This window comes from Mytilus edulis, chromosome 13 (genome assembly GCF_963676685.1).
Source record: "Mytilus edulis chromosome 13, xbMytEdul2.2, whole genome shotgun sequence".
Taxonomy (NCBI): domain Eukaryota; kingdom Metazoa; phylum Mollusca; class Bivalvia; order Mytilida; family Mytilidae; genus Mytilus; species Mytilus edulis.
This window is the reverse complement of record NC_092356.1, coordinates 20,772,579-20,791,683: the sequence shown is the minus strand read 5'-3', so window position 1 is coordinate 20,791,683 and position 19,105 is coordinate 20,772,579. Positions and strand designations below refer to the sequence as shown.

Here is a 19,105-nt window from a genome sequence, read left to right as displayed (position 1 = left end):
TTGCAAGTTCATGCATCGTTTCACTTCTGCAGGTATTAATCAGTGTACACGGCTGATAACTTATAACTTATAACTTTCCATTTTGAACTATCAGATGAATAATATACAACTCTGTCTTACTTGTCATTACTAAACTCATACGCTTGTTTATACATAACATTTCTGGTGTAAAGAATATAATTCATAAACATATAAATAATACTCAAAAAATAAGATTTGATGAAATTAAAATCTATTTAAATATTTTTTCCAAGGGTGAATTTGGGAAAATGTAATATATAGTCATTGTCAATAGTGAAGGACAGATTGGAACAGACCAGAAATATTGATTTAAAAAAATGTACGCACTTGCCGACGATTCGTTTATACGACTGGATAGAAAGTTACGGAACTATAGCGTAATTTAAAATATATACATGTATACATTGAACATAAGAAAAAAAACATATATTTTGAATAAATAGGGGTAAAAGTGTTGTAAATAGACTAGTCCACGCATGCCAACAGTATGTAATCATCGAATGTCGATAGACTATTGTATACCAGAAGAAGAAGAGAACCAATTTGATTTAAATACAGGTCGATGTATAACTTTTGCTTTGGTTCATTGAAGCTGTGGACCTAGTAAAATCACAGATTTATATTTCAATAAGATTGTTCTCGAACAAAGGAAGTAATTCGTCATCACAATTGTTATATATGCCACTGGACGAACACTAATTATCCCCAGGGAATGTGAATATTTTACTGGGAAACTTTTGAGTATCAAAGTTTCAAATTAATTTCGGGATTTATTTTCTTTCTTGGTATTCAATAACAGAAAAAAGAATAAATTACTTGTTCGCTAAATAGGGGTATTCTTGTCAGATAAAAGACTTTTAGTTATATTTAAAAAAATAGGGAAATATGACATTAAATTGGTTCTGTCTTTTTTTTAAACATCGTTAAAAAGATGTGTGTCTAAGGTGAACGCCACAAGAACCCTGTAATACTAGTACGAGAGTATAGCATGTAAACATTCCTTCTCAATAATATGGTTGTATTGGAAATCTTTTCATACAGATTGACAACTCGTTGTCCGATATGCATGTAATATTTGCCACATGACGCCCATAGTTCTTTCTACCATCATCATCTTATTCTGTGATATTGCTGTAAACATCGATGGTTCACACCCAAACAAAATGGGAGTAATGGACCTTCAGAGCTTCTCCGTGTTATACACTTGTGAAATATATAGACAAAATTTCTGTATTGAAATGAATCTACATCTCACAAACAGGATTTTCAAATAACGATTGTGAGTAATCACCTTACAAACCAATATAAACGTATGGCAAGATATAACCATGAAGGAATTTAGTTTTTGTCAGACGCAAGAACTCATCACTATATATATCATAAACGTATACGTATATATATGCATACAGTTTCAAATATTAAGAACAAGCGGTCGATGTCTTGGAAGCCTTCATATTCCCCGTCTAACGATGGGAACTCTTTCTGATTGTGTTGACTATAAATGCTTGTATGGTAATTCTGTCGTTTATCTGTACAAGCGGTTGCATTTCCTCTCCTTTCCCAACAAACAAACGAACGAAACGCCACTAGTCTGATTTCTCTGGAGCTCATCCTCAATGGCTCTTATACGTCAGGAAACTTACACGTATACTAATAATGATTGTTTCAAGAACAACGATGTATGGACGAACTATTATAAATTCGTCAATATCAGTTATGCATGACTAAAATATAACTTTTATTACAACTACTGTATTACTTATTTGGATTAATGACGGCTATCATGTTCAACATTGCACAAATATTATCATAGAATTTTAAAAAAAATCCTCAAAAATCCTCAAAAGAAATAATGCCTTAGCTTACTAATTGATATTCTTTTCACAAAAAGTTCGTGTAAATGATTGTCAAATGAATTTAATTATGTAAGAATAAAATGTTAAAAAGAAACTAAAAAAAAATCATGCATGTTGTATGTTGTATTTTTTTATCAATTAAAAACTTTAAAATTGCAATAGTTTTATTAGCATTTAAACACAGCCAGATTTGAATACAAGTTAAGAAATTCCGGTAAAGTCAATGATATCAAACAGATGTACAATGGTATATCAAATTGGGTAATATTGCATTTAGTTTTTATAAAAGATTAAAACTACTATTTTTTGCTTCATATTTGAATCTTTACGCCAATTGCCGCTAAGAAAGTAATCACAAATTGTTTCCTTTTATTTTTATACACTTTCGGAATTACGAATCTGAATTTTATTTTCAATTAATTTACACAATTTAATTATTGTATCTTTATTCTCATCGTGTATTAAATCTTAGTATTAACATCGTGACAGCATACTCTTTCTAATCCTTTCTGTTTATCCTTTCCAAATAACAACATTTATACCTGTGTACGCTTGAACTCACACCTGCGGCTAAATAGCTTTTTTTTAAATAATTTTCGGAAGTCCAGTTTCAAGTAACGAGTACTTATAATTCACTCAAAGTTGAAAGATATGCACTATAAATGCATTTTACAAAAGATGGTTTTTAATCCGGTAATGTGACTTTTCTTTTATATGTATATAGTTTTTGTTTGTCTTGTTTGCATGCTAATGAATGGTGAAGTTATGGATAATGTTTCTAAAATGAAGATTAAATTAATTTAAATACTCCCACATTGCTCATAGCCTTGACGTGGCGTGGGGGCTCTATTGATTATTTTATCGATAGTCCAATATGAGCGAATTAAAAAAAAAATGAAAAAAATGCCGTTTGTTCATATTATTGTGACTATTTTTTCTGGATTCCTTTTAACCAGTTATATTTTAATTCCTTATGATATTAAAGATAAATTCATTGACATATGACATCATACTGTCATACTTTGTAATAGAAAATCATTGACTAAGGTTCGGAAACTGAAATTGCCTTCGACTAAATTCGGGAATTTTGGATAATATTAACATATCATTTTTCTGTTGTCCCGTCAATTTCAGGGCGTGAAAGATACATTCATTTTATTAGCATAAAAAGAAAACTTTCAATGTTAAACATATAAGGATTATTACTTATAAAAGTATTTGAGATTTTTTTTTCAAAATTTAAGGAGAAAAAAAATCGAGTTTCAATGAAAAAAAAATGTATCATATCTTACTATTGAGAAAGTTAAATATAAAATGCGTTTTCAATCTCCACATTTTATGGGAGAAAACAAAAATAAATTGCAAAAATTAACCGGTATATTTTTAGTTTCGTTCTTTCTGGGTTTTGGTGAAACCTTCGTCAATACATGAATAAAGAACGTTTGAAAAGCCTCTAATGCACGCAAAATGTAAACGGTTGTGTTAATTTTTAATATATCTAAATGTTATATCATTCCTTATCATTGAAATTGTATTGAAACGTTTTATTGGAGTATATTTGGGTATATTGGGGTAAAAAGTCATTTTGAGATCGTAAGCGGCTGACAAGAACGGAACAAGTTTCAAAGAAAAAAGTGATTTAAAATTAAATATATTTAAAAAATAAAGTTTTATTGGTGTTTAAATAACATGAAAATGCCTTAAATGATAGTATTATTCAATAATATCATGTTAAACATGTTTTTTGAGGTGTATTGGGGTATATTGGGGTATGTTGGGGTATATTGGGGTAAAAAGTCACGCCGAATTAAATGCCGAGTTATATTTATGAAGAGACTGTTAAAAACGGGGAACGAAGAAACGTAAATAATGATGTTTCATTTGCAATCTTATAAAAATATTTCTCCGATGAGTTGGATAACCTCCTATCCACTTCGATATTTGTACATGTAAATTTTGATCGGTAAAAATATAGAAAAATCCGCTATTATATATAGTAAAGTAATTGGAACTGATTCTTTCTTCTAAATTCTAAAGTGCCCTTCCTGCAGTGACGTCATTTAGAACTGTTCTTCAGTCCTGACTGATTTGGTCAGTTCTGCTGACAGTTCTACAGTTAGAACTGATTTGGTCAGTTCTACCTAGAACAGTTTTAGACAGTTCTACCCTAGAACTGATCCTGACAGTTCTACCTAGAACTGATTTAGTCAGTTCTACCTAGAACTGATCCTGACAGTTCTACCTAGAACAGTTCTAGGGTAGAACTGTTCTAGCTAGAACTGTTCTAGGACAGGTTAGAACAGTTCTATGACAGATTATTCTGACAGTTCTAATGAGAGGTTAGAACTGATCTCCACTGTATATATATATATACATGTAAGCATCGGAACTTGTCTTACAGTAGTGGTATACATGATATTTCTACCATATCAATAGGTTTTGAATAGTCAAAACGCACATAGTTCGATTAATATAGAAGAACTTGCAAAAAACAGTACCAAACAAATTCACTGGAGAGTTGCCTCATTGCCAATCATACCACATCTTCTTATTTATATATGTATAAACTATATTAACAACAAACCATACAGTGATAAACTTGAATGCAACTTTTTAAACATCTGAAAGTCACACAATAAAAACAAACAATGAAAAATGGAGATTATATACACGTGTCTTATAGTAAAACTTAGTCACTCAAGTAATACCCTAAGTATATAAAACATATTTATTTTTGTTTGTTTTTGAAATGTGAACCATTATACGACTTTGAATTAAGCTAGCAAAAAGCTCTAAAAAGAAAATTGAACAGCTGATTAGGTACAAAATAAAATAATTGTCACATACTTTTGGCTACATGTACATGTATGTATATTTTTTTTCTAAGGAGGTATTTGAGTTTTTAGAGAAAACAATTCCCTATCTGCGTTGTACGACTTTTTTAAACGCAAGTGCCATATATTCAGAATGCCTTTAAATATTTTTATTATATCGGCTGAGAATTAGTGAGTAAACATTTAAACTATTGATGCCTCGAACGACAAGTCTCTGGGTGTTTTCAGTGCGTGTTTAGATTGTGTTTATGCTCTCTTAATATTCTAAGTAAAAGAGGAGCTAAAGATACCAGAGGATCATTCAAACTCATAGATCGATAATAATCGGACAAAGCCATGGCTCAAAAAGAAAAGGTCAGACAAACAATAGTACAAAAAAATACAGCATAGATGATCTCAGGTGCTGCGGAAGGGTAAGCATACTGCTCCACATTTGGCACCTGTCTAAGTATTGAAGTAAAACACACAATAAAATAGAATTCTTTATTCATTAAAATTTGACTAACAACAACAATATGATAAATTACAAAATATCACGTAAAAATTATATATTCCTGAATATGCGTATACTGTACATGTTGTATAATCAGAACTAATAAACCGTGCATGCTATTAACATGTGTTATAAGAGATCAATATCAGTACTACAGTGCGAAAACATGCGAATGCCTATATATTAGATATATATAGATATATATATATACAATATAAACAAAACATGCCAAATATTTGTGAAATCTGTTTCAATGCATCGTTTATCATTAAAGCAAAGTTTCATCATTACATTAAAGTTAGGGACTAATTGCAAAACACTTAATTTGCATTTATCACAAATGAGCTGATTCTTCAATGTGTTTAGGTTTTTGATCAGTATCAATTGTTTTCCTTTTCATTTCTATAGAGTAAACCTTTTCATTATGTCCATTCTTAAGAATTCCTTTCCCTCTACCATCACTTGATAGTCCAGAGTCAGAATCGTCGCTATGATGTTTCTTATTTAATTGAAGCATATTGTCCGCGTCATCTAATTGTTCTACATGACTTGCAATTGCCATTAAATCATTTGACAATTCGTTTTTTTCTCGCTCAACTTCTTGTTCGAGACGATAACCATAATTGTCATAAAAATCACCTTCGGTCATTGCTCGGTTTTTCAGGCCCGGAACCGTGGAAGTCTGACTTTCAACCATGTGCACTGCTAGATTGGATTGACTTCCCTTTTCTCGTGCCATTTCCCGGTCAAGCGCAGAAGGGTGGCTTCCGAACTTCCAAACCGGTTTGCCTTGTTTTACACGTCGCTTAGCCCGAACAACAAAAGGGATCAATAAAGCAAACAATACAATAAGACAGATTAAAACTCCAGCAAATACGGCTGCTGTTGTATTATATCCATAATTTTCATCGGGCTTGTGTTTTGCAGCAAGAACAATAAACGGTACTGGATCCGAAACTAAATCATCACGTCTGAACATTACAACCTAAATAAAAATACAAAATTATATAATTAATTTGTTTTCTTTTTTATCAGCTAATTCACAGTAACTTTCATATATAATGTGCATGTAGTAAAAAATAATAATAATAATAAACAAATGTCACAGGTTAAGGGAGGGTTAACTTAGGTTCCCGCAAAGATGTTTAACCCTGAAACAATCTACATGTCTGTCCCAAGCCAGGAGCCTGAAACTCAGTAGTTGTTGATCGTTACTGTATGTCATATTTGATTTTCGTTTATTGTTTTATGTAAATCAGCCCATTTGTTTTCTCGTTGGGATTATTTTCTTTTTTTTTGCAATATACGTTTTGCTTATTTTTGAAGGCCGTACCGGCAGACTATACATTGCAGTTGATAATATTTTGGACATTTAGTCTCTGTTAAATAGTTGTCTCATTGGCAATCATACGATATCTCCTTATTTGGTATAAATTAATAAATATCGACAACATGAGTAGTTTCACGGGAATCTTTTTCTGAGTCAGAAATTGTTTTCGAGCTAAACGCAAACATTTTTATTAAGTTATTCTACACTTCCGAACAGATTGTATTTTTCAAAACGTAACCCTATGAGCTAGGTGTGGCAAAAATCTGTATTCTTCATATTTGCTTTTTCATCTGCTCGACCAGATTATTTTGTTCCTCAAGTTGGGGATCAGAATTCTTTCAAGGAAAATAAACATTACCCCTAGCTCCCTAGCCCTCCCATCCCCCTCCAAAAACACTTAAAGTTAAATGGTTGAGCCCTTATCATGGATAAAAAAATACTTATACTAACAATTGTTTGATGTTGTTTCCCACACACCGGTCTTTCTGCAACTTTTTTCATTATATAAATGTATAAAGATGCAAACCTTAACATCTCCTTTCCCTAATCGATAAACATTTTTTTCTTGATAACTTTTTCAACACTTACATAAAACTCATAAACCTGCTCGTGGTCGAATGTGTCTGTGTTATTGACAATGATGAAACCATTTTCATCTACCCTGAAGGCATCTGTATTTTCTGCTACGTATTCTTCATCCTGCAAATGAAATTTCAGTGAATACATTAATTAAAATTTACAACCAGATAACTGTTTTTGTCAAAAAACACTGTCAAACATCTAAACATACTATCCACACTGATCTGTGTCCATACTTGTTAGAAATTAAAATAAAATAAATTGCTAGCGTTTGGTTTGTTCAAAACATCAATGATCTTATTTTTTGTTCGATGATTTTAATTTTTTTATAAATAGTTTCAAAGCTACCCAAGCCTAATTTTCAAAAGTCTTCTTTTATCCATGGATGCTTGTTTTTTAACCGTTTACCTCTGTAAATACCGTTTAGTACACTCTTTTAAAGTTTCATTTAAATATTTGGGGCTTTAATTGGTAAGTTTTCCTTTATTTTTGTCAGTTCTGATATTGAACTGTATATAAACTCTCCAATGTTGTTTTAATAATTAGCGTTAGTGGTACCATTTCTATAATAGATTTCCGAAGCCAAAATCTTGATGGCGTTCGTGTTGCTTTAGTTAATAAAAAATAAAATAGAGTAAACAATTGAATAATTAAACGAATAAATAAATTGATGAATAAGTTAATAAATAAAAAAAAAAAAAGAATATAAATTTTTTTTTTTTTTATATAAAACATAAAATAAAAAAATATATATATAAAAATAAATAATAAATAAACACGGAGCCACCAAACGTAGGCACAGGAGGAAAGCTAGGCAAAGCAAACAGCAGTGAGCAGCAGCAACGTTGTCCTGGTACACCAGCAGCCAAGTAAAGAGCGGATTATTTTGATATGCCAAATTGTGTATGTTAATTAATTTGCCAAATATTTTGTATACCCGAAATATGCCCAAATTTGTGTATGTGAGTTTTGCAAAAATAATAACTAAGATTGCCCAACAAGATTGATAACAAATTAAAATCAACATAAGAAAAAATACATGCCCTGTAAAGTATCCTGATCGAACTATTACTTGTAGGTACATTGAATTTCACAACCTCTCCGTCTTTTAAAAACTAATGACAAAATAATCTCTTATTACCAATTATTGAATATGTTAAATAAAAAAAAAACATATTAAGAAAAAGACTTAATATATAAATTGATAAATTATATTTTATTAATTTGAAACATAAAAGTTAAGCTGTCCCAAGTCAGGAGCTTCTGGCATTTGTTAGTCTTGTATGTTTTTTTTTTTAAATTTTAGTTCATTTATATGTTTTGGAGTTTAGTGTGACGTCCATTTTCACTGAACTAGTGCACAATTTTATTTAGGGACCAACTGAGAACTACCTCCGAGTGCGGGATTTTCTCGCTGCGTTGAAGATCCCTTGATGGCCTTCGGCTGCTGTCTGCTCTTTAATTTGGTCGGGTTGTTGTCTCTTTGATATATTCCCCATTTTCATTCTCAATTTTACATCTTATTTAAACACTAAACCTACCCCTGTAAAATTTCCGGATCGAACTATTACTTGTAGGTATTTTACAACCTCTCCGTCCTCTAAGAATTGATGACCTTCGATTGGTTTAACAAGAACTTTCGATCCCTCTTTAATTTCAGAATCAACATAGCCTTCAATTGCATTTCCTGCATTGTCAAGGTCAAATGGATAGTCAGTTTTGTGGAGCTTGTGATCTGAAAAAAGTATTTATATATCAAATTAAAACTCACTACTGTATCATTTCATATTTTTAAACGATATTGTTTATCCATTACCATGAAAACAGTTGATATATACAACTTCAGTTACATGTAAATGAATTACCTATCATGTTTGCTACACATATATATATATATTAAAAGAAAAGATTTTGTTTTCACTTTCCGGTCATAATAAGGCCAATACTTGATACATGTAGTCAACAACACTGCCTCTTTAGTACTACTAAATGTGTGAATATTTTGTTGGTAGTTGATAAGAAATTTTTATTAACTTTTGGTAAAACTTGGTAATATTTTAATGTGTTTTGTCAGATAACAGAAGCAAGACATCTAAAGTCATTTTTTAAAAGACCACAAGATTAATCAAAGTTAATTATTTTATGTCGACTTCTTTTTTGTAAAATATACAGTGTAACTACATGTATACCGAAGCTCTCGAAACGATATTGTTTATTCATTGAACATACAAACGTATAGAAAACGCATATCAATCAACCAACCATTTATTAATTTTTTAAGTGTTTTTTTTTATACTACATTTATATGGATGAATGATGCCTCGGGCAATATTTCATTGCACGAACAAGTAAGTTCAATATTACATAATTTTAGGGGCAACGTTCCTCGAAATTTGTGCAATAAAATAATATTATAGTATTCCTACAACATTGTGTTGGTGACAACTCTAATGCGCAACGAAATATCAATTTCAGCCATCTTTTAATCGCTCGTTTGCATTCGTACAAATATTGTTTTACTCCAGACCGGTCGAGTACGGACCAGACTTTACGGGTAAACGCACAGGCAGATTCCAGCCCATCCCCCTTTTGTTGAAAAAATGTGTTGATTATATAGAGAATCACAGGAGCACGACTGGACCGGGTCCCCTCCTAGGGTAGTCAACCCCCCGGCCCCCCTTTATGATAGATACTAGATAGATAATTGATAAGTTTTATTTTCCAAATTAGGTCTCCAGGGGGGCATATACACATAAGATACATATAATTGATACAACATACAGTATTTTACATGACGTTCATATAATCATGGAAGTAATATTATTTAACTATTGAAATAAAGTCATACAGGCTATTTTATATGTTAAAAAAAAGTATTTAAGAGTTGCTACTCCTGCAAAATTTGTTCACTTAGTTTTATAATATTATGAACATTTCTGGATCCGCAACATTTCTGTACTGTTCATGTATATACATATGTCATATTTGATTCTTTATATTGTATCATAACCAAAGGTATACGTTTAGTTCTATAGAAATGCTCTAAGAAAGGGAATTCATTTCACTAGTTTTATTCAATAACTATCAATGTAAATGTACTACATGTACTACCTAGCTGTCAAAATCAAATTAATAAAATACATGTATTAATAGCAGACTACATCCGGGTTCTCAATGAAGGAGGAAAAGTATGTTTACATGTCATTTTTTCCCACAAGTACAAATGCATGTTTTAGAACTGTATTTATAATATACACCCGGCTATTCATATACATGTAATGTGAAAATCCTGAAATGTATCATTTCTGTTTATTGCTATTATTAGGCACGAAAAAATCCATCTACACGATTTAAATTTGTATAAGAGGATTTAAAATTTCTATTAACTTTTCATTTTGGAAAATTAGATTTAAGGAAAAATGATTTGAATGCACTTTTTGAAAGTGTTATTTTCATTTTTGTTTGAATAAGTAGCGTGACGGTGATGCATATCCAATCAGAACCAGACTATAAAATTCCTTATAGTAAACACATTATATTGGTTTGTATGAAACATCTCAACCCCTGGTCATTGACACAATATCAGTCTTCTTCTACGCAATTCGTTTCATTCTCTCTCTCTCTCTCCATCTTTTTCTGAGTTATTTACTTTATCTTTAACATTTTCATTTCACATACAGATCAAACAAGGCACATATATATTGACTATATTTAGATATACTGTTCCTGGATCAAACTGAGACAAATAAGAAAAACGAAGTGAGAAATGCTAGCTCGAAAATAAATGGAAAAAAATTTAAAGCAAGATATATAACGTTTGGTATAAAAATGTCGAATTATTAACATAAGTTCAAATACTGCTAAATTTATAATGTATTTATGTTTTACGTCAAATATTGAAACTTACCACAGGAACATTGAGATACCAACAAGATGACGAGAGAAAGACAGCAGAAATTCAATGTAGTTGGTCTGACCATTTCTATTACAGTTTTAACCGTCTAAAAAAGATTATATAAATTGTACATGTATATACAGTTGATTTTATATACTTTTGAACAATGATGCTTATCTAAATAGAACAGTCACTCTAATTTAGTCATCTTGTGTAAGCACAGACTTGCCAAGTATATATTTATAGCACAATGAATATATATTTATATCACAATGCATTTAACAGACACGTGAAGTTTACTGCTGGAAAGTCAACGGACATAAAATTTATACGAAGATCAAACATTTTAACACGAGTTAATGAGTCTTTTCACTGATTAAAAGACAAATCAGGAAATAAACGTTGGCATTTAAATAGCAAGTTGTCGAATAGACATGTGATATCTAAGTTATAAATTCATCATAGGTTAATGTGAGTCTATAAATATTGTTAAAAATAGAAATGGTAGAATGCTCAAGATTTAATTGTAATTAATAACATATGTACTTAAGTTAAACCAGGTTATGACTTAGAAAAAGCTTTATTTGATTTTAAAAAGCAGTCATCAGCGAGACTGGGTACATTCCCTGTTCTACATTTGGACTTCAAATTAGCGAGTCTGGGTACATTCCCTCTTCTAACTTTGGGACTTCAAATTAGCGAGACTTGGTACATTCCCTCTTCTAACTTTTGGACTTCCCATGTACCTGGAATGCCTCATTAAAGGTAACTTTTTGATTTATCGTTTGATTTTTCTGATGCTTGCTTTGTGAACGTATATTTCTTCCGCCTAACAGAAGTTCCAATGGAAACTTTGTTATAAACATTGTCATAATATCTATTCCTGTTGGAACAAATATTCTATACAATTTATTCCGTTAGGAACATATACTGTAATATTTATTCCTATGGAAATAATATTCCAGAATATATTTTCCTTTCTGAACTTATGTTATGAAGGAACTTCTATTCCGTGAAAGCTTAAGGTGGTACCTACATGTAACACTACAGGGAGATAACTCTGTAAAATCAGCTAAACGTTTTAATTATGTTGTGTTGTTATGTGAATATTAAGCTTCTCAGTGATCAAAATTAAAGTTTGTCAAACTGCTATATGACCAGTATTATTTTTCTGATAAAATGGTTGGTTCAAATTGTTTTGAAATTTTTATATTTTTGTCAAAGGGTCAAAGTTAATACTTTGTCAAAATTTTATGAAAATTAAACGAGCCAAATAAATTTTCGTGAAGGTGTTGGGTACCACCTTAACATCCAATGGTAATTATTTCATGCACATCCAAGGCGGGAACACATTAAAAATAAATATACAATAGAAAGATTCTACAATGAAGGCAGGGACATTTGAACTGTCATCAGGTCTGTGATATTGGGCATTTCAGCCTTGTAAAAGGCCACCGTAGTACACTCAAGGAGTTGTTTCAAGGGTTGTATGACATAGAAAGAGCGTGTTACTCTCGAGCTCTATAGCAGGTATTGGATTTAACGACCCTATTCCGACTGGACGTTGCTGTGTATGTATACCTCCCGCAAGGTCACACGGATGCCCCACATTAGCAAAAATTTTAATGCATTATTATGAACAAATAATGTTGTTTCAAACCATAAAAAAAACCAAAATGATTGTAATTTTAAAAATAATGCACATTCATCATCACTGGAATCTTTTTTTACCAGCAACACTTTATTTTGATCATAATCTAGAGTTGCTCCACTGTAATGTAGTTTTTAAAATTTGCATTTTCAAGTATGCATCATAGTTTCAATCGAGTCTTAAATATTAGTAGCACAAAAAAAAGATCGCCGCTATATAGCCTTTTTGTACTGATTCAAACAAGGCAAACACCAATAAATCTATCAATCGCAATATTGATAAATAAAAGTATTGAAATGTAGTATGATTGCAAATAAGACATATATCCACCACCGGCGGCCTAAATACGAGGATGTTTATGCTATAAGGAACTGTATGGCCTTTAACATGTACATATTTTTTTTCGTAAATCTATACATCTAAAATAGTTTATGGCTTGTTTTGACATTGAACTTCTTGAAAATTAAAAGCATTAAGCATAATTAAAAAAACTTTCACAACAAACTAAACAAATAGACAGACAATTGACCAAATGGACGTTTAAACAGCATTGCATGGACATCACGTAGTAAATATTGGTGCAGGGAGAGAATGAGGTGGGATGGGATCGGATTAAAGTGCGTACACTCCTTTTCTGTCTATCTTGAGACATGCATACAACAAACACTTACAAATCGCAGAGCTATTAAAAAGCATAGAGAATTGTCAAAATCTCGTTTAATTTTCACTAGATCGAAATAAAATTAAAAAATAAATAAATATAGGCAAACATATGTATCCAAAAACAATGAAAAAAAGAGACACATTCATTTGTAATACGCTTTCTCTTAACAAACAGGTAGCCGATAGTTACATTTATACATGTATACATTGAACATACATGTACTATGCGATTGATGAAGGCTTAAGTTAAGATTATTACAAAAATGCAAAGTATATACCCAAAACAATCGAGAATTTTACACGCAGCGCATCTTGTTATAATAACGTTCTTTACGATCATCATGTAAAATTAACCATGCTTGTTTATGAATCCCAAACTTAGATTTCATAAATGTGCATTGTATTGCTTTCTATGGTATTATTTCTTTAAATAAATATTGTTTCAACTACATGTAACAAACTTTCGAGTTTTGATACAACATTAGATACTGAAGAAAAGCAAAAAAGATATTACAAGATAACTTACCAATTATGTTTTCTATAAATTCTTATATTCCTCGAAACGATATTAATAAATTCCAGACGCATTCAATTATATTTTCTTTTTTTCTATCATTTGCCGTTAGTATATTCTATAAGTTTTATTTTCTACGTAAATGTTTAGCACGAGGTAGGAAATGTTTAGAACCAAGACTGAATCATACACAGTTCAGACGTGTCCTCCGGGTGTTATACTCTTGTCAATTATATAAATTAGAAACTACCGGAAACAACCCGTAACAACCCGGAACATGCAGCACTAAATGTACATGAATATTATCGAACCTTTAAACGCTTTTATATCAAGTTACGGTAGAAGTTTCATTTTTATTTAGAAACGGGGGATGAGTTGGCAAACCTATCTCTCAAGTTTGTCCTACGTATGTTTGTGTATGATAATTTCATTCATTTACATCTACGCATTTCATAAGTTATTTTACTTAATTTAGGAAGATTATATTTTAAGTAAATTTGATTATAAGATATTGCAGTATCAGTATAGCTCATACGATACTCCATCATGGTACCTTTCTTTATTGTGTCCTAAATCTGGATCCAACGGTATTTCTAACATATATATTTCTGTCTAAATGTAGGACATATAGGAATAATTGATTGGTTCTTTTTTTTTCTGTAGCATTTGTTTCAAAATTACACCAAAAACAGAAACCCGATGATTTAGGGACAACATAAAAAAAATCAATGAAGGATAAAAACAACTTAATTCACAATTGCTGCAAGTTTTGTTTAATTGACATCGACTATATATATATCCTTATTGGTCAATCAATTTTCCCAAAATTCAGTAACGAGGGGGGGGGGGTAGGAAAAGGGGGGGGGGCAGTGAAAAAACTATATGAATTAAGTTTTTTTTTATCCTACATTGAACTTTTGATGTCGTTCCTTAGCCATGGCGTTGTCAGTTTATTTTCGATCTATGAGTTTGACTGTCCCTCTGGTATCTTTTGCCCCTCTTGTATACCTAGGGTAATTTGTTCATCAAAATCAAACCAACATTATAATAACATAGGAATCTCAATCTAATAAAATTAAAGATTCACTATAATATCTTAACTATTGAAATTCAAAAATATAAAGTTGAAGTAAATACTTTAAAAAAATGTTTTACTTTTATTTTTGGATCACGCTTAGCCTATAAGAGTCTTTGTGTGTGTGCAAATATTCGGAGTATATTCTTTTTCACGGCAATTAAATACTGTTTTATTGAATGGCTATACACATGCCTATGGCATACTGCGGTTCTCTCCGGGCACCCCAGCTTTCTCCAACCAAGTCAAAGTGGCATTAAACATCAACACTTAAATAAGTAATTAATATATAAACATGCAGCAAGTATAAAGCAGATTGCAAATACGGTTTAGATCTGAAATTTCCTCATAAATTTTAAAAGCAAAAAATTAGGCATGTAAGACATTTATTTTCAGAACCATGGTCTTAAGCGTCTTTTCGGTTCATTTTTGTTTGTATATTTTCGAAAAAAAATCTAAACACTATGGTAAGTTTACTCTCATTGGATACTTTTCTACTTTAAAAATATAATTATAACTATATATCTTATTAATATTTTCGTACATTCTCGTAACGCTATTCAGAGCAACATGTTTGCAAAACTTGTTATTTGCAAAGAAAAATTATTAAATAAATATAAGTAAATAAATTTAAAAAAAACGAATAAGATTAATAACTTACATGTACATTCAATAACATGATAATTGAAAAGGAGATGATATCTTTTATATTTTATAGCGGTTTTATATTGAGTATGAAATCAGTTGGCCGTGAAATGTCAATTTTGTACAAAATCCAATAATATAGCAGGGAACACTATCATGCTTCGTGTTTTCTTATTGTTTACTAGATGCTTTGAGTACCTTCCGTATATTGTTCAAGGAGACACTAAGATTAAGGTAGTAATTAGAGTAAATGAAAAATGCCAACATAATTTTCGATCGTTTCCGTAAGATGTCCCACAGAAATCGGAAATACATACCACAAATCAGCGTATTATTTGTCAATAAGTGTAAAATGTGTTGGGATGTCTCGTTAACATGACGCCTAGGGGTTAATGTAACATTAAATTTGTAATAGTAATACTTATATTGTTATTATATTAGTACAATGATTAGGAGGAAGGAACTTGTTCAACGTTTATGAATGAAATAGTAAATATTTACTTGTACTATATCAGTAGCTATAATTTGTATGTAGCTAGACATAATTATCATAAGTACACTAAACTGCATTTATTTGGGAGGTATCTTTTGTGGTGATCTAACAGGATATTGATAAGTCACAAATGATACTTTCCTTTACATTTAACACGTTACATGTACATGCATTTGAATCAAATAAATAGATTAAGAAATGAACAAAATATATCGATTTCGCCGGGATCAGCCACCCCTTCAAGAGGATATGAGATCATATTCGGTTCGTGTTGTTCTGTTTTTGGTTATCTACGTTGCGATTTGTGTATAAACCTTAAAGTTTGTTTGACTTTTGGTAATTTTACGATTTATTTTGGTCATGGCTTAAGTTTGAATGTCCGTTTAATATCGTCCGTCTCTTTTTCCTTGTATTGATAGTCTTACTATTATTATTACTTAATGTATCACTATTTTGGTAGGAAGGAATGGGGATTCTCGTTTATGATTGAATTTATAAGTGTTTACTTTTCCTCATAACATTAATACTAAAAAATCTATAAATATCAATTATAATATTATACACCTGCATTTAATGCATTTATTATCGAACAGGATATTGCTAGCTCATACATGATCCTTTTCTTTACTCTTCCATGTGACTGTATGAATTCTTATTATAAAAATACTATAATAATATAATTATAATAACATAATCTAACAGTAACGCCCAAAAGACTATTTAGACTAAGTGTAAACATGAAATGTTGACTTTTTCGTTCCATAGAGTACAAGTTAATCAGACGCAAGTTATTTCTTTTTAAGAATAGTACAATTTCATTACACGACGACCTGGACAGGTATGTGTCAATAAAGTTAGAAGTTGGATTGAATTGCTGTCACAAAGACATGTTTGAATTTTAATGTGCATATTGTTATGCGTTTACTTTTTTACATTGGCTAGAGGTATAGGGGGAGGGTTGAGATCTCATAAACATGTTTAACCCCGCCGCAATTTTGCGCCTGTCCCAAGTCAGGAGCCTCTGGCCTTTGTTAGTCTTGTATGATTTTTAATTTTAATTTCTTGTGTATAATTCGGAGTTTAGTATGACGTCCATTATCATTGTACTAGTATATATATTTTTAGGGGCCAGCTGAAGGACACCTACGGGTGCGGGAATTCTCGCTACATTGAAGACCCATTGGTGGCCTTCGGCTGTTGTCTGCTCTATGGTCGGGTTGTTGTCGCTTTGACACATTCCCCATTTCCTTTCTCAATTTTATTCCTAATAATATCATTGTTTAAAGTTCTACGATTGTTACAAGAAATTGAAAGTAATGTTCTTATCATAAGATTGTTCTCGTTGGCGCCTTTCCGTCTTAAAAACACACAAGAAGGTTTGATAATAACTAGGACGAATATACATACACCACACGTTCGTTGGAATATATAAATAAAATATACATAGTGTAATATGAAAATATAGTGCGGTTTCTTAATTAAATATGTACTTTATGATTAGGATATTTGATTATTTAAAAATCCACCCTCACCTCTAGTCACATTGGAATGTATATTAAGTTTAAATGTCAACAAGACTGTCCTACCTGTTAATCAATTAATTTTAAAAGATTCATCTACGAATTTACAGGTACATGTGTATTGAACAAAATTGAAAGAGGTAGATGTGTTATGATAGCCAGCGAGACAACTCTGCACCCGAAACCAAACGACATAGAAGTTAGCAACTACAGGCCACCGTACGACCTTCGACAATGAGCAAACTTCATAATGAATAGTAAGATACATGCATAAAAGGTCTTGAAGAGACAAATGTAAAACAATTCAAACGAGAAAACCATGGTCCTGATTTATTGCAATGCAGCAATTTTACATACTTTATGCCTTTTCGAATTAAATATTCATTTCTTTTACCCTTAACATTACACATGGCCATAAATTAATCATAGCGTCATAGTTATTGCTGCCGTTACTAAAATAAGCACAGAAGAATAAATATTTAGTTACAGTTTTTGTCTTGAATATTAAGCAGATTTGTTCTAGATAAAGTCGTGGAATAAATTAAAGATCCCATTGAAACAGAAATACTGCCACGGTCCCGATTCTGAACAGACAATTTCAAAACTTTCCGTTTGAGTGACAACCACTTGAATTCGAAATACTATTAACAGTATTAGGTAGAATGGTCCAAGTCATTCCCTGGAGATGTTGTTGTGGTTAATAATGGTAATGCACTCGTGTCTTACATAGTGTGATCACTGGATTTCAAATGTTTAATTCTAAAGTCATAGTCGCTACAATTGCCATTCATGCGTTTATGAAATAACTGTATTTTTTTTTAGAGTCGACTATATATACATTATGGGGGTTATGGTTGGAGAAATTATAGTGACCTATAATAATTATTGCTTCTTACCACTTCATTTTAGCTTGTGTGAATAGTTATTTCATTTGTAATTAAACCGTATCTCTTATTCTTTTATAAAAGTTTTTTTAAGTTATCTTTTATAAAAGTTTTTTTAAGTTATCTTTTATAAAAGTTTTTTTAAGTTATATAAAATTTTATATAACTTAAAAAAACTTTTATAAAAGAATAAGAGATACGGTTTAATTACAAATGAAATAACTATTCACACAAGCTAAAATGAAGTGGTAAGAAGCAATAATTATTATAGGTCACTATAATTTCCCCAACCATAACTCCCAAATAGAAATAAGAAAATGTGGTATAAATGCCAATTAGTCAACTCTACATCAAAGCCACAATAAGTAGAGAGTAAACCATTACAGGTCAAAGTATGGCCTTCGATATGGAACATTGAATGAAACTGAAAGTTATAAAGGTCCTAAAATAACTAGTGTAAAACAAGTCTACAAAAAAAAACAACGCTTTTAAAAGGTAGGTTACAGTGTTGCTGCTATATTCACGAATTTATGATTCAGCAGTTTTGTAAAATATAATTTGACGGTGAGTCTGTTTTAAATGGGAATTAAGGGAGAGATAGCCCTGTCAGACTATGACTATAAATAAAATTGAGAATTGAAATAAGGCATGC

At 31.1% G+C, this 19,105-nt stretch overlaps 1 protein-coding gene across 8 annotated transcripts in view; it reads right to left on the bottom strand.

Moving 5' to 3' along the window:
• Positions 1–5,180: 5,180 nt before the first annotated feature.
• Positions 5,181–19,105, bottom strand: part of LOC139500056 (uncharacterized) — a 59,045-nt gene continuing 45,120 nt past the window's right edge. For 6 of the 8 annotated variants that reach the window (XM_071288771.1, XM_071288767.1, XM_071288774.1 and 3 more), the window contains exons 2-5: positions 11,021–11,114; positions 8,655–8,848; positions 7,123–7,233; positions 5,181–6,189 (exon numbers count right to left, since the gene is read on the bottom strand). In XM_071288771.1, the coding sequence (XP_071144872.1) occupies positions 5,539–6,189; positions 7,123–7,233; positions 8,655–8,848; positions 11,021–11,114 (1,050 nt within the window). In that variant the 3' untranslated portion in view covers positions 5,181–5,538. Of the gene's footprint in view, positions 6,190–7,122; positions 7,234–8,654; positions 8,849–11,020; positions 11,115–13,848; positions 14,190–15,572; positions 15,606–19,105 lie in introns of those variants that run through there. The other 2 variants (XM_071288772.1, XM_071288773.1) reach the window with 2 other exon arrangements.